This window comes from Epargyreus clarus, unplaced genomic scaffold, assembly GCF_041222505.1.
Source record: "Epargyreus clarus isolate Ecla_fem2 unplaced genomic scaffold, WU_Ecla_fem_2.2 ptg000027l, whole genome shotgun sequence".
Lineage (NCBI taxonomy): Eukaryota > Metazoa > Arthropoda > Insecta > Lepidoptera > Hesperiidae > Epargyreus > Epargyreus clarus.
In genome coordinates, this window is record NW_027332234.1 from 3,505,098 (window position 1) to 3,532,668 (window position 27,571).

The window sequence follows — 27,571 nt, forward strand, 5'->3', positions numbered from 1 at the left end:
GTGCCCAGCAGTAGGACAATAATGGGTTGATGATGATGATTGAAACTTAGTGATGCCTTTTTCATAAGTAGCAAATGAGAATAGAGCCAGTGGGTAAATGGCCACTGTCGCCTATGGACATCTGTAACCAACTCCATATAGAACAGGAGTTTTGCTGAAAGTCGATCACAGATGCATTGCCTCTCCTCAGAAGTAAGGTAGTTGTTTCCATGTAAGTGATCTGGCATTCACACTCTGCCCCGAAACACAAAAACTGTTTCATGGGAGAAATAGCTGTAGCGCCTTTTTGGTCTAATTATATTCGTTCTACCTTTCATAAGCCACCACTCTGACAGGACCATTAAGCGTGCAACAGCGTACATTTTACACTGAATATAATTATATCAATTTAATGAACCTTTTGAAGTCGCTGTAGTCAGATTTCAGCCAATGCTTTTACCAATACCATGAACAGACCACATTTATTTTCGCTCTACATTATTACCTGAAATACTTGGTGTTCAAAATAAATAATAATTCCTGCGATTGATCAAGCTCGGTTTCCAGTTCCGGAAAATATTTGCAGCCAACAAATATTTGACTTGATGGCTTTTCCGTTCGTACTTAATTATTTTTTTCTAAAACTTCGGAATTGGAATATACAAATATTAATATTTATTTTGGATAGGGATAAGCACTCCTGCTGATTCTGTACCGATATTTAAAAATAATATTGACGATATCGAAGGCTTTAGCCTTCAGTCTCTTCATCGGTATTAACAAATGTTTTAAAATTTTAAAATGGAATGCCTTGGACGGGGGAGTTCTGAGTAAAAAGGTGTGGTAAGGGAGACACTTTACGAGACATTTCGACTAAACGCCCATTATTAATAATCAATCCAATAATTTGCCCACCAACGATCGACGTTTGACAATTTTTGAATCAGAAATTGTCAAATTGCGATCTTCGGTAAATAAATCATTGCATAAATGAAATTATTTTAGACTAAAATTGTCACGGAAATGAGATTTTTTATTATGTAACGGGTACTTACGATATGCGTTTTTTAATTTTATATTGCCGATATTTCGACCCGGTTGCATGGATCGTGGTCACGGCGAAACTGAGATGGCGGGGAGAAACTAATTGACAAGTATTAGTGATAGATTAATCTATCTACCCTACGTCTAGTTCGTTTTTCTTTTCTAGGTTCCATATCACGACACAACACTAACAATATCTTTACGCACTTGTACATTGCACTATTTGTGACTTACATAATATACTCGTATATGCCATAAATTATTACACTAACGGTACTCTGTACTAGCAACGCCTCTGCGATCGACCTCAGATAGGATTAATCTTATCGGGGATTGTTTACAGATGTCCAAAGGCAGCAGTGATCACTTACCATCAGGATTACGCGTTACTATTCCACAAAATCCTTTAAATACGTCCGTAGTGCTAAAATGAAATTAATTTGAAAGGGAAGCTAATACGGCGAGTGGATTCCGCTCCAATCGCTTAATCCGTCGAAATTGGAGTGAGAATGACCAGCGCGTTCTTCCAGCTTTGTTCACTAATCCTACTATTACTAGGCTTTAATTCGGCGATTACTTTTTATGAAACCGCACGATCGTTGTAATAATATGGAAATTATCATAGTAACGTTATCGCGATATGTAGTTATGTTATTAAATACCTGTAAGGTATGGAAGTTTTTGTTTTTTTTTTTTATAATATAAGAGTAACAGACGAGCATGCAGTCCACCTGATGGTAAGTGGCTACTTCCGCCCATGGACATCTGTAATCAACCCCAGATAGGATTAGATATTAGATTAGATATTATTAGGCGGCCACAGATGCGTCGCTACCCCTGAGGACTAAGCTGGAACGCCTCGGAAAAGTCTGTCTCCCTTACCACACCCTTCAAACCGGAACACAGCAGCGCCTAACACTGCTGTTATGAGGTAGAAATAGGTGTGGCGGTGGTGCTGCCGGAGTCGAACCTCAAAGGGTTCTACCACCTTCAATTAAGTTGTTGAAATAATTAAGTTGTTGAAATAGTTGTAGTTGCAAACTGAATACAGTGTTGTTAAGTTAAGTATGTCGTTTAAAGGCCCCCAGAAGCCTCTCTGGTTCGACTCCGGCAGCACCACTGCTACATCTATTTCTGCCTACTGACAGAAATGATAAGCGCTGCTGTATTCCAGTATGGGGTTGGTAAGGGAGATATGCTTATGCAAGGCATTACCAGTCATAATTGCCATCAGATAGACTGCATGCTCGTCTGCTACTCTTATATTATAAAAAAGGAGTTACTGTCGCCTGTGGAAATTTGTAACCAACTGTAGAATTGGTTCTTGTAAGAGGACTAACCTAACCTATTGGTTCTTGTAGATGGTCGCCTCATTGTAAATCACGCGGTATCCACACCCATCCACCGGACCACAACATCTCTGGAATAGGTGCGGCGGTGGTACCATGTCGAATCATGCAGTTTCTACCACCTTTCATGTTCAAACTACATAACTTAAGCATCTATTTATACATTTTATACATATATTACCCTGCTACCATGGATCCATTTCTGCGTTTCTGCGTACCGTTTGACCGCTATCCATGAAATATAAAATCAAAATATGCTTTATAAATCTGAAAGCTTTTTAATTCAAAAGGTATGCAAATACGCCGATGAATGATTTGATCGCTATCAAAACAGAGTATGGACTTCCAGTTTTATATTCATTTATTTATAAAGAACCGAATGAATATAAAATATGCTTTGTAGGTTTTAGTTATTTTTAATATAATATAGGAGTAGCAGACAAGCATGCAGTCTACCTGATGGTAAGTCCTAAGCCTACTGCCTTGTTTACATATACAATACAAATATTTGGCCTTCAACAGTTTTGCTATCGCTGTGAAACTTCCGTAATTGGGGCAACATTTTCTATTTGTAAATACACTGATCATTTTCTCCTAACTTCAATTATATTTTTTACAGTATGGACGAACGATTATTATAGATTATAGAAATACAAATATTCTTGCGATTGTGATACGAAACTTACCAATATTGTATTGCAGAATTCTGTACATTTTTATTCTCGTAAGTGAACCGTCTTCAATTTATTTCCTTAAAATTCTTGTGCCAACTTTACAGTTTCTAGTGAAATAAATCTTACACAATACTTGACCCAACGAATCTAGACCGGACTAGAATCTACCTTTACGAAACAAACGTTTCAGTCGTTTGATGTTTTCTCGAAAATGTTGAAAAGCACTTTTCTATTCCGAACTTCTATAATCCTATTGCGATGGAGTGCTCCGGATGCGAATTTGAAGGAAGCAAAAGTTTTGCAAGAATAGAATCGACGTTTTCTATCGTAAAAGTATATTCACTATTTTATAAATGTAATACATATGTATATAAATAAATTTAGACAAAATAGTTAAGTATATTTTATTTGTTTGTTTGCAGACTTGTTTATTTTTGATAGGTAAAGACGAGTTTTAAAGTTTTTATTGATAAAGTTAAATTTAAAATTGTGATTGAATTATCTATTAGGCGAACACTAGTACTCTGTATTTTTAACAATCTTACACACTTAAAACTCGCTGTACGGTTTTAATGGTAAAGATATAAGTAAAAAAGAAAGATACAAAAAATAAAATAGATTTCGGAACACAACAGCACTGCAAACAAAGAGATACTCACACATCTAACACATGTCACGCTTGAATAAACAATCACAAAAAAAAAAAAGAAATATTTTTGAAAAGTCACCAATTTCTTTTCCTCATTCTCAAAAACATTTTGACTTCTACTACATAGTTTTAACTTGCAATTCCTGACAAATTGGTTAAATTATGTAATTTACTTTATTTATACATATATGGTCTTCGTAAAACTGCTAGTCCGGTCTGAATATAGAAATGAATCGCGTCGCCATAGGAAATTGTATGACTACACATGCTTGGAACAACTTCAGAGCAGACTAGCAGTTTGGCGATAACTATACACTTACGGTTCAAATGTGTTTACATGTATGTGTTTACCTCATACACAACTTTCTTCTCAAACTTAGACATTTTATGAGTCGTCAGTAGGTTTTCAAGAGGATTGGTTACTCTCTCTGATGAAATACATAATTGATGGATTGCCTCTTGGAACTTTACGCTTCTTTATGATAAATTTCCAAGGATTTATGTGGAATTTTCCAACTGGGCTGGTATTGCCATTTTATCTATATTGTTGGGGTACCATAGGAATTAAAAAAAATAAACTGTACGTAAGAAATGCGTGGCTGTAATAATTCTATACAGGTACCTTATGTACCTGTTATAGACCATTTGCACGTTATATACCTCCAGAACAATAATAAAATACAGATAAAAATTGTATAAACATTTTAAATTACAACGATACGAATAAAAATTAACACGTTTTTATATTGATTGTACCGAAATTAGTATTTTTTATATTTCATAGATGACAGTATTATTTCATGCTTTAATAGTGGACAAAAATCAATTTTATGTATTTTTATTATTTCATTCTTTATTTTTAACCTTATTTTCGACATTATGGCGCAAAACGAAAAATAAAAAAAATCGTAAATCCAAATCAAAGCAATCCCTGAAAAAATACTGCGGTAAAGTGAAATACTTGATCTATTTCAGCTGGCTCGGATTATTAAGGTTGATCGCACGTTGGGCCGAGGGGCCAAAGGTGTTATGATGTATGACATTTTGACATACCTTATTTAAGGCTCCATCGCACACGCTCCATTATTGATTCAGTAGGCCCGAGGGAAAATTTGTTAGGCAATAAATTTTATGGCTAGATATCGGTAATTATAGGTTGATTTCAGGCGTCACTGGTTTTAACGAAATATTGATAAATGAAAAAAAATATTAAAACATCAACCACCATAATGAAATTGGGATAAATAATTTCTTTCTTTGTATCTAAATCTGTGTAAAATATTTATTTATTTTTGAAAGTTACATAACTATATATGAGATATCTTATTCCTCAGGGGTGGCTACTCTGTGATCGGCTTCAGGTAGAACCTGTCAGTCGTTCATGTAGAAAGTGGTAGAACCCTTTATGGTTCGGATCCGGCGGCATCACCGCCACACCAATTTCTGCCTCATAACAGCAGTGTTAAGTACTGGTGTGTTCCGGGTTGAAGGGTGTGGTAAGGGAGACATACTTTTCCGAGGCGTATTACCTTAGTCCTCAGGGGTAGCAGCGCATCTGTGGCTGACTTCAGGTAGGAATATTCAATCCTATCTGGGGTTGATAACAGATGTCCATGGGCGGAAGTAGCCACTTACCATCAGGTAGACTGCATGCTCGTCTGCTACTCCCATATTATACAGGGTTACCGGCAATTCGATACAATCCCTTGGAGGGGTAAAAGTAGAGCTCATTTGCAATAGATTTTGTCATTAAGCACCCTAGCCGATAGTGATTTGTTTTTGAGATATTCAAGTTTTTGTGTTTTATTACTAAATACCGATTTCAGGCAAACAATAAAATGTTCCTAAGTGAATGTCCTATTTTGATCCTATTTTTGTGCATAATCTTATACCTAACATCGCAACACTTCCTTAAAATAACAATACGCTGTAGTAGTACTCTTAAACTTTACGTTATGCAGGTTAATTTGCTAGGGTTCGATACAACAACCCTTTTTATTTCCACTTCAGAGTGAGTTTGCATAAAAAGGATGTATGGAATGTGTTGTAAAAATTATCAAAATAATAGCCCTATTTCACTAGCTAACTAAATTGCTACGAAATATTATGGTATTCATTTTAATACAAAAGTTATTAGTTAAAAACAAATATTCAGAACATCGTATCGAACCCTAGCAAATTAACCTGCATAACGTAAAGTTTAAGAGTACTACTACAGCGTATTGTTATTTTAAGGAAGTGTTGCGATGTTAGGTATAAGATTATGCACAAAAATAGGATCAAAATAGGACATTCACTTAGGAACATTTTATTTTTTACCTGAAATCGGTATTTAGAAATAAAACACAAAAACTTGAATATCTCAAAAACAAATCACTATCGGCTAGGGTACTTAATGACAAAATCTATTGCAAATGAGCTCTACTTTTACCCCTCAAAGGGAATGTATCGAATTATCAGTAACCCTGTATAAAAAATAAAATGTGGCAAAGTAGTAAAACTTCAATGTTATGAAAAAAATGTACACTTTTTACAATTTTCACCTTAATCAAACACTTAGTTAAACACAAAAAAATCCAGAGCTTTCACGAATTTCACAGTGATTAGGTCCATATCTACAAAAATACAAAAATGGTATAATAACAACAAACTAGCAAAAGGGGGTGGAAATAAAATTGGAGCGCAGCTAATTGTACAAAGGGGCGGAAAATTACCGCGCATAACCAGAAGGCAAAGAGAATACATAGAAGGAGAGGGAACGCTTTGTGTTCCTATACTCGTTATTATATAGCGCATTAGATAGTATAGGTATACCAATACATGACCAGCATTATTCGGTATTAATATAGGAGTAGCAGATGAGCATGCCGGTAATGGACATCTGTAATAAACTCCAGATAAAATTAGTTTCCTACCTGAGCTCGGCGACAGATACGCCGCTAGCGCTACCCCTGAGGACTAAGCTGGAAAAAAGAGTAAAATATGTCTCCCTTATCTCCTAATCAACATATTCAACATAATGATAATTCATGCTCGCAGGTTAACTAAAAATACATGAATAAATCATAGATTAGTAAAGGTTACTCGCTCCTACGAGTAACAAGAAAATGTAACCTTTTGACAATTGTCACTGTCATCTATTTTCGTGTTTGAGAAATATTTAAAAAATAGAGTTTTTAGATCATTTACGAATGAACCGATATTTCTTCGCACTTTTTCTTCGATTTCATGTCGGCATTATTTCGCGTAATTTGCCGCGTAAACGGCTGACACTTACAAGGCGGTGAGATATCTATACGTATCTATGGAATAAATATTAATAAATTGCAAAATACAAATAAAACATTTCGTATAAAGTCTTCCGTAAGCGTCCCGGACCATCTAGCTACAGATCTTTATTAACCACGGCAATTGCTTTCAGTAGGATTCACCTATTTTTACCCGACTGCCAAGGAAGGGTTATGTTTTTCGCGCGTATCTTGTATGTTTGTCTTTCTTTATTTGATCCTATCTAACAAACGGCTAGATGAATTTCAACAGTTAAGGTGTCATTATATTTGTCTCTATGACCCGAGTGTCCTTAGATAGGTGTTAGTAAAAAACAAGTCAAAATGGCGGATTTTTGGCGCGAAATAGTAACACATTTAAAAAAAAAGTTAAGCGAACCTATCGAGTAGGGTATCAAATGAAAGGAAATTAAACGGAGATTATAAAAACATATTTGTATATATATAAAACAGCAAGGTGACTGACTGACTGACTAACTAAATAACTTTTTCATTTTTCAGAAATCAACGTAAAGCTTAAACCAAGGACCTTACAGTTCTGAAATTTTGCACATAGGTTCTCTATATAGCGTGAATAAGTACTAAGAAAGGCCTTTTGGAAATTCTACCCTTAAGAGGGTAAAATAGGGGAAAACAGTTTTTTTGAAATCCTTTAATTTTGAAGCAACTACTATAAAATTTTGTATTTGGCTTTCTGGATAGGAACAAGGATGCACTTATTTATCCCCCTCCGAAAAATCAACCCCGTAGAGGGTAAAATAAGGGTTAAAAGTTCATTTGAACAGTCGTCAATTTTGAAGCAAACACTATGAAATTTTGTATCAAGCTTGTTGGATAAAATAATGAAATTCTACCTCTAACGAGGTAAAATAATGACCAAAAGTTTGATTTACTGAAGTTATATATTTTATAGACCGTAAATGGTGGATTTTTTCGCGAAATACTAACACGTTTTAAAAAAGTTAACCAAACCTATCGAGTAGGGTGTCAAAATAAAGGAATTTAAGAGGAGATTACACATACATTATATAATATATCTTATATATAAAATTATCGTCTTAGTTACCATACTCCTCCGAAACGGCTTCACCGATTTTCACCAAATTTTATATACATATTCAGTAGTGAGAATCGGCCACTATCTATTTTTTTTACCCTTAAGTGATAAGGGTTTTTCACCCTTAACATTTTTTTTATTTATATGGCAACACAACGTTTGCCGGGTCAGCTAGTACATATACACTCGTATATACACATCGAGATGACTGTCTGACTAAATGAGTGAGTTGCTGTGCCAGAGATCAACGCAAAGGGAAACGCTGAACTTAAGCGTGCTGGAATTATACGCATAGGTTCTTTATATAGCGTAAATGAACACTACGAGGATAAAATAGGATAATATTTTATGAACATCTTTTGTTTTTTAAGCAGACACCTACTATAAAACTTTGTATTTGGCTTTCTGGATAAAAATAATGAAATGCCTATTTTACTGCTTTTGGAAATTCTACTTCAGCCTTTTTGGTGCAGTCGGGTTTTTGATTTTTTAAATTAATTACTTGTTTAATAAGATAGGCTTTGGCTGAGCTAATTGTTCATCAATCATAAAAATACATATTGGACAATTCTATCAAAAAAATACGAACTTGTATAATTATTATTCTTTTCTCGATGGCGATAATAATATGCATGGGCGCGTATATCCGTCCTCAGCTAAAAATACACTCTGATTTGTTTTGATACATACCTAAAAAATAATATTTGGGTTGAAATTATGCGATGAGATGAATATTATAAATAGATTTATTTTATAAACGCAAATTACATTATATATGTATATACTCGTATATACAAATAATATTTTTGGCAATCTGTACGACGATAGCTATTTGATAAATACAAAGCAGTTACTTATCTTTAAAATAGATTTATCTTTGAGAAAGAGTTACTCGTCCATTAGTTTTCCCGTCATATTGAATATTTTTTGCAGCAGCAAAATTTTATAAGCAGCAATATTTGAAATAATGCGGAACCTAATTGCTTTACCACAAATCTTGATTACGTCATAAATAACCTCATTATCATTCCAGATTGTTAAAATTAGTGTCCATGTTTAGTTTTTGTGTCCTCCGAATAGAACGAATGGTTTATAACAGGATAACCGAGCCAAGAAGTTAATATAAAAAACAATGTCAATTGTGAAACGTCTTTTGGTGTCTCAGCAGTAATATTGACTCGTTTTCTACTCTTTGTTTGTGCGTATGTGTGCGTGAGTTCATGTGTGTATGTATGTATGTTTTTTTTTTATAATATAAGAGTAGCAGACGAGCATGCAGTCCACCTGATGGTAAGTGGCTACTGCCGCCCATGGACATCTGTAATCAACCCCAGATAGGATTAGATATTCCTACCTGAGGTCGGCCACAGATGCGCCGCTACCCCTGAGGACTAAGCTGGAACGCCTCGGAAAAGTTTGTCTCCCTTACCACACCCTTCAAACCGGAACACAGCCGCGCTTAACACTGCTATTATTAGGTAGAAATAGGTGTGGCGGTGGTGCCGCCGGAGTCGAACCACAAAAGGTTCTACCACCTTCAATGTATGTATGTGTTAAACTTTATTGAAAAGTAGTCACAGTCGTCAATGGACATGTGCAACACCATAGGAATCGAGAATGTATCGCAATTTGCATTTCTTGAAGAGCCCCATGTTATGGGAAATACCTCGGGAGAAAGTTACACCACATACTAGCGTGTTGTGCGCGTGGTTTTATATAATAAATAAATCTTGCACGTAGTTACGTTAGCATAACGAACAATAAGTGGAAGTGAGAAGTGTAGTGTTACCGTTTAGATAACGTAGCCTTAAGAAATTATGTAGTAGTAGTAACTAGTTCTGTAAGAAACGCCAGAGCGATCGGTTGTGCTCTCTTTTATTAAATAAATTCTTTTTTAAAAGTTACATCTCCCTACCCGCAACTTAACTGGCGCAGTCGGTAGGATTCGCGATCTGAATTAACGGTTTCCCGTGTAAAATCAGTTAAAACGGACAGTATCTGTGTGTGAACTGGTGACTTCGGGTAATCCGCGACGCGAATCCAAAGAAGAACCTCAGCGGGTCCAGACACGCCGATCCAGCTCCAGCTCTTCGGAACTCACGCCATGAAATCGGCAATGCTCGTGGGGTAAGCATTTACTCTGATTACTCCCGAGACTCCTACATTTTACCTCATATAACTAACATTGTTTTAGTGTTTTTGTTATTTGAATTATTTAATTTGTGTTATTTTACTGTGTGTGTGTGTTATTTTTATTGTGTTTTATTGAATTCATTTGTGCTAAAATGGCTCAGGAATCAAAAAATGAAAAAACGGCAATTGATTTTAAAACGTTGTCAATATTATTACCATCGTACGACGGTAATAAAAAAACGTTAGAATTTTTTATTAAAGGAGTAGAAAGTGTCTTAGAAGACATAGAGATCGTGCAAGAATCAGCAGTAGCTAGTATAATTAGAAACAAACTTACGGGTAAAGCGGTAGAGGCGCTTTCCCAAAACAGTGATTTCCGTACGTGGGAAGATATAAAAAACATATTGAAAAACAGATTCGGAGATTTTAGGGACGAGGTGCAACTGGTCCAGGAGTTAATGCAACTCACGAAAGATAGGTTGGGGATAGACCAATTCGCAGAAAAGGTTAGGGATATTGCTTACGCATTAATTAGCTTTGACATCGATAAAAAACAGTTTTATGAAAAAATGGCATTAAATGTGTTTTTAGATCAATTAGATCCTTTAATATCTCTCAGTGTTCGTGTTAGGGGAACAGAACAACTAGAGGCTGCCATAGCCATAGCTAAACAAGAAGAACTAAAACTAAAAAACAGGAAAGTATCGGAGAATAGGATGAGGCAAATAATGCCTCCTAGGCAAAATGTAATCCCTAACAATTATTATAGGTACCCAGTGCCACCGGCAAATTATCAGGCGCAACGTGGCATACCGCCACAGGTCGGTAATAAATATATTCGGCCTCAGGGTGCTGCTCAACCGCGCTTCGCGCAACAAAATTCAAACATCCCGCCGAACATTAAACCGGCGCAGCATAGGTTAAATGTTCAATACAACGAATTAGAAAACGAAACGATAGAATTTGAGCCGGAACCTCAATTATTTTATCCACAGGAAAATGAAGAGGAAAATTTTCTTTTTCTCGAGGAAATAAAAGAAGAAACTTAGTATATGTTAATATTAATAAGAGTAATAAATTGCCGTATATTTACATTAGCGAACTAGGCGGCAGATTTTTATTAGACACCGGAGCTTCGCAGTCTCTTATAAGCCCGGATGTAGCCCGAAACTTAAAGATAAACATGCAGATAAAAGCCGAGACCCATTACATTAAAGCTACAGTTACACATGCTCTAGAATAGCATGCTAAAAAACGTGCTATAAGTATGCTTAATATGAGTATGCTTATGAACTGTTTACATTTGCTAGCAATAAGCATGCTAGTTTTAAGTATGCTACTTAATAAGCATGCTCAAAGCAAACACTCCAAACACAAATGCGATTTTAGCATGCTCAGTTCAAACATGGACGATGAAACAACCATCCGTACGGAGCTTAATAAAGTTATTCTTTTGCTATCGTTGCAATGCATCCGAAGACTTCTCTCAGGTAGAAAGAGAAAAAACCAATGTAAAAGGAATAGGAAGATTTGGGTCCGTGATTGGCTAAGTAGAAGGGAACAACTTGGAGCAAGTACTCGATTGCTAGTAGAAATGCGAGAAGAAGATATTGATGGTTACAAAAATCATTTGCGCATGTTACCGCATCAGTTTGACGAGTTACTATCTAAAGTTGAAAGCGCTATAAAGAAACAAGATACACACATGCGAAATGCTATTCCACCAAAAGTGAAACTGGAAGTGACATTGAGGTATCTAGCAACTGGAGATTCGTTATACACATTAGAAGCACTTCACAGAGTTGCAAGGTCTACTATATCTCTATTTATACCTGAAGTGTGTGATGCAATATACAATGCTCTGAAGGATTATATGCGGGTAAGTAAAGTAAACCAGTGATTATTAGTTTAGATCAAGTATTTATTGTTTAAAATCTAGATTAAAAACTTACTAAACTAAATTTAACTTTAACACATTTTCCATGCTTTGTTCAACAAATCTTCTTCAGGGACAGTAGAATCTGATTGGGATAACGCGTAAGGAAGTGTGTAAGTGACTGTATTTGTGTTTGTACTGGGAGGTATGAAAGCCATTGTCTGTGTGTTTGTAGTAGGAGGTGTGTAAGTGACTGTATTTGTGTTTGTACTGGGAGGTATGAAAGTCATTGTCTGTGTGTTTGTAGTAGGAGGTGTGTAAGTGACTGTATTTGTGTTTGTACTGGGAGGTATGAAAGTCATTGTCTGTGTGTTTGTAGTAGGAGGTGTGTAAGTGACTGTATTTGTGTTTGTACTGGGAGGTATGAAAGTCATTGTTTGTGTAAAGGGAGACAAATTTGGGTACTGGCGTCGACGTCTTGCTGCAGTCAGAATTGTTTGGATCTCATGTTGTACATCTAATGCGTCGTACAATGGTAGAGTTCGCAATTGAGCTGCAACATTTTGAGCAAAATAATGGAATTCGTCGTAATTAGGCGGTGCATTTATCGCAGAACTAATATTTTGTAAACGATCGAGAGCATATGTAATGGGTTCTTCTTGTAAGCTTCTTTTTCTACGTCGTGTTGATGAGTTATTAGATGAACGCGATTGTGATCGATCTTCTGTAGTTGGACTAGGAGAGGGTGATAACACATTCATCGATTGCGGCGTCAACGAGTTTGAATATGAAACAGCGTCACTTGGTTGTGAATCTTGCGATGGCTCGTCTCTCTGTAAAAAAAATCTATTAAGTTTATAAAATACTTATTTGTTTTTTTTTACAGATTCCTGGTTCTGAAGATTGGAAACGCATTGAACATGGATTTAGAACTAAATGGAACTTTCCAGGTTGTGTTGGAGCGTTGGATGGCAAACATATAAATATATTCGCCCCTGATGATACTTCTGACTACTATAACTACAAGGGCGCTCATAGCATCATACTTCTGGCATTAGTTGATGATGACTATTGTTTTTCATACGTAAATGTTGGGACTAATGGTAGAGCTTCTGATGGAGGTGTTTATCAAAAATCTAATTTAGCACAAGCTTTGGAAAATAATACTCTCAATTTTCCGGACCAATCAGTTATTGTGGCAGACGCTGCTTTTCCTCTAAAGTTATACCTTATGAAGCCCTATCGAACAACTCCAACGCGTAAAGAAAAGATATTTAACTACCGTTTATCGAGAGCCAGACGAATCGTTGAAAATGCGTTTGGTATTTTAGTGACACGATTTCGAGTTTTTATGGATGCCATAGATATGGCCCCCAAAAATGTCGATAGAATTACATTAGCTGCCTGCTCTTTACACAATTGGCTTCGGAAAACATCTGATATGTACATCACGCAAAGATGCGTCGACTTTGAAGATACACAACAACGTGTTGTGGTACCAGGATCATGGAGGGCACAACTACGGACTGCTTTGGAAGGCTTACCACCTACACGCTACGCTAACCACGCTTCTCGACAGGCAGGAGCGATAAGAGACACCTATGCGCAGCTCTTTGAAACTACAGAGGCGGTACCGTGGCAAGGCCATATGATTTAAATTAATACATAGAAAATGCTGTACTACTTATTCTATGATATTAAATAATTGTGTGTTACTAACAGTTACGTGCATTTTTATTTAAGTATTGTAAACCAAAACTCACCAATTCCATAGAAATAGGGTCCCTGTAATCGCCAGTGTCTCCAAGGAAAGAATGCATTTCGTGAAACCAGGACATGGATGGGTTGTACACAGTAGCGGCACCAGAACCGGATCGCTTGGAATTCTCAATTTTTTTTAATTCGCTGTGGTAAACGGACCTCAAGTTCTTGATTTTTGATTTTATAATTTTCACTGTCAAAGTAGGATCGTCCATGTTGGTTATTAAATCTTGATATGCATTATTTCTTGCAATATTATTTTTGTACTGTGGTATATGCGGATTCCATAGGCACTCGTTGTTCCGATATAAAATTACAAATTTCAAGGTTTTTTCATCGCCCCAGCGAGACATTTTTGGCGCGAAATTGTGCACGCGCATCTACTGTGAACGACTGATCGCTACTAGCATGCTCAATAAGCAAACCTGTTCACACGCGCTAAAAGCACGCCCCCTTCCACCCGCGCCGCAGGTAGCATGCCCAAAAATCGCACGGCCGTCGATTTTTGAGCATACTCGTAATTAGCATGCTCATTATTAGCAATGTTTCGACACACGTACCACTAAGTAGCAATTGCTCAAAAGTAGCATGCTTTCGTGCTACTAACTAGCATGTGTAACTGTACCTAAAACGCCGCATGGTATAACAAGGCATAATGAAGTCGCTTATCTGAAATTGCCGAGGATGTTTAGGTGTAATCTAACACATAAGTTTCTTTTGTTTGAGTTTGACAAGGACTTTATCGGACTAATAGGAGTCGACCTATTAGGCTATTTAGGTGCACAAATAGACATGAAAAACATGATCTTAAAAACTGAATCGACAATTATTCCAATCAAAAACGATATTAAATCATACATCACAATCCATCCATACACTGAACAACTAATATCATTAGCTTGCAATTATAGCGAAGGCATCTATGAACTAGAAGAACAAGAAACCGAAAGTGGTTTATTGTTTCCCGCGGCTTTAGTAGCAGTAAAAAGTGGAGTTATTAAGACAACAGTTATAAATAAATCGGAAAATAAAATAAGATTACGGAAAGGTTACCCGGTTAAAATGACATACTTAGATCCGTTATGTGAAGTAAATAATGAACATCCCGTATACACTAATGTAGCATATAGTGACGATTTATTAAAGGCAAATTTAAATCGATTACGGACAGAACATATGAACGAAGAAGAAAAGAGGGACATTAGGAAACTTTGTTTTAATTACAGGGATTGATTTTATTGTGAAGAAATTCCTTTAACTTTTACACACCAGGTTAAACATAAACTTCGATTAACAGATAGTACCCCTATTTTTGTGCGTAATTATAGACAGGCACCACAACAAAAACAGGAAATAGAAAAGCAGGTAGACAATTTGTTACGTCAAAATATTATACAGGAAAGCATATCACCGTGGTCGTGCCCCGTGCATCTAGTGCCAAAGAAAGAAGATGCTTCAGGTGAAAAGAAATGGAGGTTAGTAATAGACTATAGACGCCTTAACGAGAAAACAATAGAAGACAAATACCCATTGCCTAATATTAACGATATTTTAGACAAATTAGGACGTGCACAATACTTTACAACGTTAGACTTAGCATCAGGTTATCATCAAGTCGAAATGGATTCAGCCGATATAGAGAAAACAGCGTTTAGTACGGAAAGAGGCCATTACGAATTTTTAAGGATGCCGTTTGGTTTAAAAAACGCACCTAGCACTTTCCAAAGGTTAATGGATTCAGTTCTTCGAGGACTAGATAATGTACTTACATACTTAGATGATGTAATTATATATTCTACTTCATTAAAACAGCACCTAGATACATGTAGACAAGTTTTCGAGAGATTTAGAATTCATAATTTGAAAATACAATTGAATAAGTCGGAATTTTTGCAGAAACAAGTTAAATTTTTAGGTCATACTCTGACGAATGAAGGTCTTAAACCTAATTCAGATAAAATAGCAGCTGTACAAAAATTTCCACTACCTAAAACGCAGAAGGAAATCAAATCCTTCCTCGGATTGGTAGGGTACTACAGAAAATTTATTAAAGATTTCGCTAAACTAACAAAACCTTTAACTAAATGTCTAAAAAAGAACGCGAAAATTGATATCTCAAAAGAATATGAAGAAGCATTCGAAAAATGTAAGGAAGTCTTAATTAACGCCCCTATTTTGCAATACCCGGACTTCGAAAAACCTTTTATTCTTACTACAGACGCTTCAGACGTTGCGTTAGGCGCAGTACTATCGCAAGGTACGGTAGGCAAGGACAAACCAGTAGCATTCGCCTCGCGTACTCTTTCAGACACGGAACAAAGGTATTCAACGATAGAAAAGGAATTGTTGAGTATAGTATGGGCAGTAAAATACTTTCGTCCGTACTTGTATGGTAGAAGGTTCACAATTTATACAGATCATAGGCCGTTGACGTGGATTATGTCTCTTAAAGACCCTAATTCGAAATTAACTAGATGGCGTTTAAAATTAGCCGAATATGATTATCAAATCATTCATAAAAAAGGGAAAGCAAACACCAATGCAGATGCATTGTCGCGTGTAAAAATTATATACAACAATGAGGTGGAAGCTGAAAATATACCAGGGGAAATTGTAGATTTAATTTTAGATAGGGAACAAGAACTCGAAAATACTACTAGTGTTCAGCCAGGACCATCACAAGTTATAGATACTAATTGGGAAAATATAGATATCGAATCACTATTAGATACATCGGTTATTCCAACAGATAGGACAGATAATATTATAGAAGACCTATTCAGTCCAAATCAAACCCCGACTTCACAGGAAAATGAAACAAACTATAAAATTCCTGAAATACCTGACGCAATAGATAGGCAATTAAAACAATTTCTAATAAAAAGATCACCAGGAAATGAATATAGGGTAGAGGATAGATCTAAAGGAAGAATAGTGATAAAAGATGTATTTATACCAATAAACGATACGGAACCACAAATAATTAAATTTCTTAAAGAACATACAATTGCAGATCGTACATTTCATTGTTTCTTTCATGACGAAGAACTGTACCCAGTTTTTTGTAAAATTTATAAAACAATATTTGGAAATCGTGACCCAAAATTAGTGTGTTGTAAATCTAGAGTTACATTCGTAGAAAGTATAAATGATCAAGTACATTTAATTAAAAAATATCATGAAGGCAAAACTATCCATAGAGGTATACAAGAAACTTATAAACAGCTACATCGGAACTATCATTGGCCAAACATGTTATTATCAGTGCAAAAATTTATAAACCAATGCGACAAATGCTTAAGGACTAAATACGAACGAAATCCATTAAGATTACCGCTATCCCTCACTGATACCCCACATAAGCCAATGGAGCACATATTTATGGACTTATATAGCAGTGGAGGTGTAACATTTTTAACTATAATTGATAATTTTTCCAAATACGCACAAGCCATCCCACTTGTAGCTTCAACTAGTATTCATATAGCAGAAGCTTTGCTTACCTTATTTTCAATAATAGGAGTACCGCATAAAATTACAACAGATTCAGACCCTAAGTTTGACAATGAAGTTATAACTGAAATATGTGCTATGCATAACATAAATATTCACTTCACGACACCATATAATCCGAATTCTAATTCACCAGTAGAAAGGCTTCATTCCACATTAGGCGAAATGATTAGAATACAAAGGATCACGGATAAAGATGAAACAACGAACTTAAAATTACAATAATCAAAATATATCTAGCTATAAGGGAAATATAATTAGTAAACATCAAATAGAGTATTTAGTGGGAAACATAGAAAATAAGTTAGTATACTTAGGATTAGAAAGAATAGGATTAGCAGGAGTAAATAGAAGAGCAAAAAGAGGATTAATTGATGGATTAGGCTCTGTAGTTAAAGCAATAACAGGAAATTTAGACCAAGAAGATGCTAGGAGGTTTGAAAGTCAAATAAAAGAGATTAAAAGCTGGTCTGTAGCTAGTGAAAATAAGAATAGGCAAACAGTAGGACTAATGAAAGAATTTATAGCTCAATATAATGATAATTTAAATAAAATTAAGAAAAACCAAGAAAGAATAGAGGTAGCTATAAATGAAATTAAGCACATGCAAGGTTACATTAATGCGGCAGCAATATACAATCAAATCACGGTATGCTTACAGCAAATATATGATAGGTTACTCACCTTAGAGAACGCGGTAACCTTCTCCAACCTGGGTCAACTGCATCCAAGTGTAGTAGATTCAAGTCACCTATTAGAAGAATTAAAAAACATAGAAGGAGAAATAGATTTACAAATTCCGTATAAACCTACGATAGATAACATACACGTTCTAATAAAGTCAATTACCGTCAAAGCCTATAGTACAAATGAATCTCTTAACTTCATATTAGAAATACCGTTAGTAACTAACAAACCTTACTCCTTGCTCCATCTATATGGAATCCCTAATGAAAACAACACGCTCCTTATTCCAAAAAGTCCTTACCTTATCTTGGGAAGTAACGAGTTTGCGTATCCTCGCGAGCAGTGTATACATGTAACAGATTCCGAAGTTATATGCCGACACGTAGAATGGCAGGCCCTGAAGAAGTCAGAAGATTGCATTGCGCAGCTAATTCAACATGAAAAACCGCATAACTGTTCTTATGCAAAGGCAAGCTTTGAAAACAATATAATTCAACAAGTAAAAGAAAATAGTTGGATCGTTGTCCTGAAAAGAGAAGAAGTAATTAAATCCACTTGCGGAAATGATGTCATATATCAACGCAGCAGGGGGGTATCCCTTATTACTGTGAACAATAAATGCAGAGTGAAGATCGCAGAAAGAACACTAACAACGCATCGGAGGTTCCTGAACGTCCAAGAGAGCATCCCGCTACCTAAGACGTATAGCATCCCGAGTAATTTCACAATAAGTGTGAAGTTGGAAGATGTCCCATTGGACAACCTCGAAGACATCCTACAGAAAGCTAAAGAGCTCGAGGAACCTGTCTACATGCCGCCAGTATCATCGAGGCCTAGCTGGTCATCCATCTCCCTCTACATCATCATCATATCAATCAGCGCAGTATTGGTCATCAGGTGGTACTTGACGTACCGCAAAAAGACGTCAGCAGCAGCAGCAGCAGCAGCAGCGCCAGCAGACGTGCAGCAGATACAGCAGCAGCATTCTTCGGCGCGCTTCTCTCTAAAGGGGGGAGGAGTTACGTTAGCATAACGAACAATAAGTGGAAGTGAGAAGTGTAGTGTTACCGTTTAGATAACGTAGCCTTAAGAAATTATGTAGTAGTAGTAACTAGTTCTGTAAGAAACGCCAGAGCGATCGGTTGTGCTCTCTTTTATTAAATAAATTCTTTTTTAAAAGTTACATCTCCCTACCCGCAACTTAACTACGTTCTTGGTAAAAACTCGCGCAAATCCACCTGAGAAGGATTGTCACCAGACATGTTAAAATTACAATATACTGCTCGATTATTTTTAGTAGTATTTCATCTCTAATCTTTATGATTTTTGGCGAATTTGTTTCTTTGAACTATTTTAACTCTTGACGTCAAGTGTACCGAAACCCGTTTGAGTATTAGAGCCTAAAGACACCGCTTAAAGCTTAAACATTGTAGTCAAATCCGATTAGGGTAAATATTCAAAGCGTCCGCAGAAGTGTAAAAGTAGATTTCGTCTTTACTGAACGGATTTGAGCGGCTAGGCCTTTGAATGGTTAATGCCATAGAGTAGTAGAGATTTCTCTCTAATCTGTGGTTGTAACAATGGCCGACTTTAATGCCTTTTTTGGTAATATTTTACGATTTGTCTTATTTTTTTGTCTCATTGCTGGGTGGGACTTTCTCCTTACAACATTTTCTGGAGTTCCATGACAAAGTAGGAACATCTTGCTGCACTTCAGTCAGATAAAAATACCAAAGCTTGATAGACATGTATATCCACATAACCCGGCGTCGATCCCACGTCGTCGGGTACCTTTTGAAGGTTCTCCCTCGAAAAAAAAAATCTTCACAATATTCTTTGCTGCATCAAAGTTAAGTTTTCGTCTAGAAACATTAGTAAGTAACGTAGTAGTCAATAAGTAACGTAGTTAACCTCGGTATTATAATATAGTATAGCGAACGCTAAAAGCCAGTCGCTTAGCTTATCTAGTTAGAGAAATTCCGACAAATTCTAGAGCGTACTCCTGAACACATGTGATTGCGCGTTTCATACTTACATTACTTAAATAATTTCAAAGAATCATTTTATAAATAAAAATTTAATATACAAAATTTCTTATTGTTTCCGTGAGCCACCGTGAGCACTTCGATTGAACGCGCGCGTCTAACCGCAAGACTGAAACCGCAAAAATATAAAACATATTGCTTTCTATACAAGTGCACGCACTAGTGACTTTTTCAGGCGACTGATTTATTATTACATTTTGACCGCGTGTTTAAAGCGCGTTTTTATGTCTCCCATAGTAATTGTATGGTGGCGCATTGATATAAAGTAAAGATATGTTACTAGCGGGCAAAACATGAAATATACAAAATACACCAATTGGAGTGAATCGACTCCAGTCGCTCTCGCGCGGCGTAGTAACTGACACGTATGTATGTCACGTTACACGTTAAACGTCATTATTTTAGTCTTCTAAGCCTCAACATGCCTTCTTGTGCAATGCGTAAATGTACAAATTATGTACAAAAATACACAAGCTTCATGGAATCACATATCACAAGTAAATGAGGAGAAATCATTATATCTTGATTATTTTTCGTGTTTGGTTCGCCATAACTACGTAACTGACAAAAAAGAGATAACGTATTCCTTCCACAAGTAGTGATAGTGAACCAAAATTTACGTAGATATTTACGTATGAATGAATCTTGACACACAATAGTAAACACTAGTTGTCTTTTTTATCACATTGTTCCAACAGCTCTGTCACTTATATCAAGTAAGCAAAATGGAAAACGTGCATTGGTGTGTCAATGCGCTCGCGGTCCGCTCACTTATTTGTGTTGTTTAGTGGGCAGGTAACATATCTATAGTTTTAAATATCATTGGCTTTTTATTCAGTCTCGATGGGCGAGCGATGAAACTAACCCCACAACAGTCAACACGTGCTGTTCGCCTGAAATCCATGATGAGACTGAAATAAAATTAAGGCAAAAGAAAACCGCAGTGCGTGTTCGTATGCGTTTTGGCGTTTTCAGCTATATTTATTCAGTCTGCGTTTAACCGCAGTGGGTTCTCGGCCTAAAGGCTACCTTTGTTAGAAGGTTTTTACAGCCAACCCTTAGCCTATAAATATTGACCAGATCCATTCTTAAGAACTTCTTAAGAGTAGAAAAACAGCAAGAATACGAATATTGGTAGAGTTATGAACTTATGATAATATATATATTGATACATACGAGTATAAAATATAAATAATAGGTATGACTTGGTTTTCGTTCGTAACTGAGAATCCACCCACATAATCTTCTTTTTAAAACCACGAGATAGCCAACACATTTACGCCTAAAATCCTAATATCGCGTACATTTTTCAAAGCGCATTGAGGTTTTGAACGACTCCACTCCTTTCAGGTTCATCGTCTATTCTGAACGTTCCTTTTCACGGTCTTAACTGTCAACGCCGTTTATCGACGCTATTCAACTATGCTCAATGTAAGGATTTATGACGTAAGAATTGGTACGCGATAAAAGCTTTTGAAACTAAGTGCTTGGGTAGGTGTGGATGTTAAATATGTTGTAATCGAAGTGTCGGTAAATCAAAAGACAAACGTCTTATATATAAAATTCTCGTGTCACAATGTACTCCTCCGAAACGGCTTTACCGATTTTCACTAAATTTACATGCATGTTCAGTAGGTCTGAGAATCGGCTACTACCTTTTTTCATACCCCTAAGTGATAAGGGTTGTTCACGACTCCACTCCTTTCAGGTTCATCGTCTATTCTGAACGTTCCTTTTAACGGTCTTAACTGTCAACGCCATGTTATCGACGCTATTCAACTATGCTCAATGTAAGGATTTATGACGTAAGAATTGGTACGCGATAAAAGCTTTTGAAACTAAGTGCTTGGATAGGTGTGGAAGTGTATTTTGTAGTCAAATTGTCGGTAAACTATGCTTATTTGTCTAATAGTAGTTATGTAAAAGACCGGACTGAAAATCAGTGTCGTGTACCTATGTTTTCGCGACTTACGCTGAGTTCCGGTTACCTTTTTGCGAGCTTGGCCTGCAGCACGGTATACAAAACATTATCCGCAAAATAGTAGGTATATTTATAAGTCGAAATCAATTTTGTGTTTTGTTATAATAATTGCTTGTTTTCGTAAATAAACGTTATTATTATTATTTTGCAAATGAGCATGCTATTTTTCTATTACAGTAATGTCAAGCTCTGCGGTGTTTCGCTTTGAAGGGTGCGGTAAGGGGGACATAGTTACTTATCGAGGCGTTCTAACTTATTCGGGTAGCAATCTATGGTCAAACTCAGGTAGGAATCTAGTCTTATTTGGTAAATGGCTACTGCCCATGGAGATCTGTAATCATAAGATACAGATGGGTGGCAGGAGACACTTACGATCAGATGGACGGCATGGTAACTATTTCAAAACGCTTATAGACTTATATAAATCAATGGAACTACTACGTTTACATTATTGAGACAATACTAAATATTTGCATTGGCTCTGACAATAGATTGCAAGTTATAATCTGTGGCATAGACGTCCAACATTCCTTCTTGGCTAAGTTGGAATGCAATTCACTATCGGAATGCCCTGATTGGTTGCACAAGCGCACGGTACTTCGCATTTTTCTCAAATAACTTTGAAATTGTATTAGGTATGGGTTTGAAAAATAATAAGTCATAATTCTTGTTCCTAATACAAAGATTGATTTACGTAAGTTAAAATTACTATAAAAGCGGCACTCTAAAACTATGTTTTTGCCGTCTGTCCGTCTCTTAAACCGTAATAGGTAGACACTTTACATTTTCATAATATAATTATTCGGTAACTGCCATGATAAATACCAATGGTAATAAATAAATTAAAAAAAAAGAACTAAAAAACACGCTTTTGTGATAAAATCAACTAAAAAGTAGAAAATAATTTTCAATCTAGGAATCAATTAAGGAACAGTAAATAGTATAATTGTGAAAAAAGCGTGGGGTGCTTCATTTATCAGTTCTCAAAAAGCGTAAATTTAAATTAAACTAAACGTTCAAAGTGAATAGAAATCAGGTTCAAAGATTCCGTTACATAGTTACATATATACATATAACTCAAGCTAATAAAAGCGTGTTAAAAAGTAAATAGTGGCTCTTTTGTTTAAATTAAAATGTTTGTTAAGTTGATGATTCGTCTGAATTGAACCAATAAATGAATACACAAATAGGAGACGAATAAAATAAATACAGCATTTGTGAAATCTTGAATATTTGCAGTAGATATTTGAATATCATTGGCTTAGAAATAACAGATTGAAATGCTGATTTTATCAACATAAGGGACTTGTTTGAAGGGCAAACGATCTGACTGTTTTTTTTATAATATAGTTGTACAGTAATATCAGACGAGCATGCGGTCAACCTGATGGTAAGTGGCTACTGCCGCTCACGGACATTTGCAATTAACCCCAGATATAATTAATCTAATCTTATTCCTTTTCCTACTTGAGGTTGGAATGCCTCGGAAAAATATATGTCCCACATCCTTTAAGCCGTAAAACAGCAGTGCTTAACACTTTTGTCATCAGGCAGAAATAAGTATGGCTGTGGTGCTACCGGAGTCGACGCACAAAGGTTCTCTGAAAATTATATAATACTAGTGGTGCCCGCGGCTTCGCCCGCATTTTAAAGAAATAATATGACATACATAAAATGGAAAATTTGCACCTGCATTGGAATGACAGTGGTGTTATCTGTCGAAAATTGGTCTTACCAACTCCCAAACCCTCGTGGGCTCTTGGACAACAACTTTGACATTGAACATGATCAAATGCATAGTTTCCGATATACTATAACTACTTACGAATTAAAAATTAATTAAAAAAACCTTTTCCCACGGACTAAATTGTGAATCTAAACCATTCTCAAGTCCCCTTGAACACACACAACAAATTTCATCAAAATCAGTCCAGTCGTTTAGGAGGAGTTCAGTGACATACACACGCACATAAGAAATATATATATAAAGATGGAGCACATTTCCTTAGACTACGTAGACAGATAGAGCTTAAATGAGTGAAAATGATTATGCGCTAGAAGGCTGTTCACTGCTTTTCATTTCAATAAGATGTTGCATTTTTTCCGACGCCACTTATAAGATTTGTAGCTTTGATGTTTTGTGCTGTTAAAGTGACATTTCAAAACGTCATACATACTTGCAAAATAATGTTCAATTCTAGGATTTGTAACATCATAGTATAATTTTTTTGAATCTTATAGACGCCCACTTTACTCGGGCAATTCTTAAGGGGGTAATCCCTGGCTACTTAACTAAGATTTGAGCTACACATACGAACTAACAAAGTTTTTTAAAATAAAAGCAAGTAATAATAAATCTCAAATCAAATAAAATAATATCATCGCTTGACGTTTATTCGCTTACAGTGAAACAAGTCGCTTATGCCCTCTGATTACTTGGTTGCGCAATAAATTGCCTCGTGGTCTTATTTATTACAGAATGAATTATTTAAAAGGCTTAATTGCGAAATTGTAATTATGATTTGCTTATTGTCTTTATTTCGGACATGAATCGATTCGGCATTCGTTATGGAAATCTTATTAAATTCTCTTGGTATATTTCGAAATTCAGTTTGATTTATTTTTGATAAACAGGTTTTCATTGTTGATATTTTCGGAATAAAAATAACTTATAATATTTCCTGTATAGTTTATGTTTTGGGAGCAGTCGTATCAAATCGGTATTCCTTTTTCATTTTTAAGACATTTCTAATTTTATTTACTTAGGCATTTTTTTTGCGAAATATAGGCTTTATATTTATTTATAGCTTTAAATTACAGTTAACAAGGGTGAGCTTTTACATAAATAAGTAATTTAAGTAAATAGAAATATACGCAAAAATAAATTGATATTCTTATTTTAAAATGAAAATATTTTTTATTATAGTCCATTCTAACCCACTTAATATCAACGGCTATTTTTACACATAACATTATATTTTACACAATTTCTGAAACTTGTTATACAATGTGAATACATTCGTCACGATAAGTGAGTTGGGACAAGAATTTGTCACGAATATAAACAATCTGTCACGTTTAACGACGCGTGACATGTTCTAGTTTCGAGTTACGAGAGTAACACTTGTAGTTTCTTTTGACCTTAAAAAATATTTGTAAATACCAAATAAACATTTGTCAATAATTGGCCAAGTTCGAGTCAAACATTGGAGGTTCCTTACCGCCGAACGTTCATTAATTTTTTATTTTTAGTATTTTTATCATCGGTTGTAAAAATTGAATCATTGTATATAGCTCTAGACCTTAGAAACAAGCATGGCCGTGATATCTCCTCAGTCGAACCATAGTGATTCTAGCACGTTTGGATAGAACCCTTTGTGGTTCGAGTACGGCCACACTACCGGCACACCTATTTCTGCCTAATAACAGCAGCCTGGAGCGCTGCTATGTTCTAGTTTGAAGGTTCGTAAGGGAGCTACTCAATTCCGAGACGGTCTAGCTTAGTCCTCAGGGGTAGCAGCGAAGGGGGTAGTCCTCTGGTAGGAATATCCAATCATATCTGAGGCTGATTACAGATGTTCAAGGATGGCAGTAGCCACTTACTATCAGGTGGGCTGCATGCTTGTCTGCTACTCCTATATTATAAAAACATCGCGAGAAGAAACCATATTTTAATAAGGATCATTAGATTTGGCCTGCCATATAGTAGCGGTGTTTAAATATCGAGTAAGGTTTCCTTCGCACGAAAACACCTTTATATTTCTTCAATAGACGGCTCCATATCCCTTACAATAATCATAATACGGTTACTTTAATTAAATAATTTATTTATTTAATGAATAGCATAACAAAAGATTACAGTGGAGTTAGTAAATAGTTCCGTGCACCGTAGATCTTATTGTTATGCAAATTTGAATAAGAACACTATTATTTTCAAGTGAATACATTGTGCGGTATTCAGGACTTTTCTATGCAACCTTTTGTTGGATATTTCTTGCTTATTCTTATTATATTAAATATGAGGTCGTTATTTGAAGTGGGGAGAAGGTAGTACTTATTTTTTTTGCTGTATTTTTGCACAACCGTGGAGGGTAATGTTTTTCAAGTGATCATTAATTTTCAAGATGCTCTTTGAAAAATTGAATCTCGGACCCCTCGAACCAAATGCTGATTTTCAACCACAGGCTATCATAGACTACCACACGAACACACACACATGCACACGCACACGCACACGCACACGCACTGCACACGCACTCGCACGCACACACACGCGCGCACACACACACACACACACACACACACTCGCGCGCACACACACACACACACACACACACACACACACACACACACACACACGCACGCACACACACACAAGAATCCCTGTGGCGTTGGTGCCATTGACACACACACGCACATACACGTACACCTAGACCCAGAACAGTACCCTTACCATGAGTTTTCAAAACGTCCCTCAATTTTACGTTACGTTTACTCAATCCATTATTCTATTCCGTTTGCTTCAGTAGACTGAGTAAACGTAACAATAAGTGTTCAAGTATTTTTGTCTGCCTCACATGTTCGCAAAAAAGAGAGACAAAACATAAAGCGCCATTTTGTCAATTTAGACATTTAATGTTACGTTACTGACACTATAGTTCTGATATAATCCGCTAGGGGCGCTGATTGGAATTTGTATAGGCAAATACGTAAACAAATACCAAAACAGTCATATTTGTCAAAACGTAAAAACTCATGGTAAGGGTACAGATATCAAAATGATTAACATGTCTGGCCGGGGATCGAACCCGGAACCCATTGCGCACACCGGTATAGCGACCGCTCCGCCACGTGGCTCGTTAAATGACTATAATTTTCTGTAAATGTACCAACTGCCTACTTAAAATAAACCCCTAGAAACTACATCTATTTTAATAGCGTGTATAAACCTGTCAAGCCAGAATTATTCAGCTTAGCTGTATAAAATTCGCATCAAGTTTATTGCTGCGGCAATGCGTATATAAGATTAATAGATAGTGTCGAACGGGACGTCAGTAACGCCGCGTTGTATTGTATAGTCCGCGCCAAACTGCAAGTCCGCTCTGAAGTTGTTGAGAGTAGGTGTAGTCATACAATTTGCTATGGTGGCATTTATTTCTATATTCAGAGCGGACTAGCAGTTTTACGCGGACTGTACCGAATTGCTGAAAATTTTAAGTATGTTCGTTTGTTTCCGTGGTATAGTCTATTCACACATACTAGAAGCTTCCGAGCTGTCACACATACAACCACTCCTTAACGATGAATTCAAGGTATTCTCCGGCGGCACTTATATTTGCCTAATAAGTCTGGTTTAAAGAGTGTGGCAAGAGAAAAATACTTATCCGAGGCGTTCCAGCTTAGGTGTCACGAGTACCAACGCATCTATCAACCCCTACATCTATTTTAATAATGTACTAGCTTTTGCCCGCGGCTTCGCCCGCCTTTAAAAGAAAATAATATAACATACTAACATACATAAAACTGTTCAACTTTG

General features: G+C 36.1%; 2 protein-coding genes across 2 annotated transcripts in view; one reads left to right on the top strand and one right to left on the bottom strand.

The window, feature by feature from the left end:
* The window catches only part of _Bre4 (glycosyltransferase), a 331,653-nt gene that overhangs the window by 27,541 nt on the left and 276,541 nt on the right, over nucleotides 1–27,571 (top strand). The gene's annotated exons all lie outside the window — the stretch shown is intronic.
* On the bottom strand, nucleotides 12,073–14,429 carry LOC140753741 (uncharacterized). The gene is made up of 2 exons (XM_073088508.1): nucleotides 13,812–14,429; nucleotides 12,073–12,881 (listed from the first exon to the last, which is right to left on the bottom strand). The coding sequence occupies exons 1-2, from the start codon at nucleotides 14,187–14,189 to the stop codon at nucleotides 12,141–12,143; spliced, it is 1,119 nt and encodes a 372-aa protein (XP_072944609.1). The 5' UTR covers nucleotides 14,190–14,429; the 3' UTR covers nucleotides 12,073–12,140.

Coding starts and splice junctions, on each gene's coding strand:
- LOC140753741 (XM_073088508.1), bottom strand. CDS start 14,189: ATGCGCGTGCACAATTTCGCGCCAAAAATGTCTCGCTGGGGCGATGAA. Junction 12,882..13,811: donor ACCCTATTTCTATGGAATTG/GTGAGTTTTGGT, acceptor TTTTTTTTACAG/AGAGACGAGCCATCGCAAGA.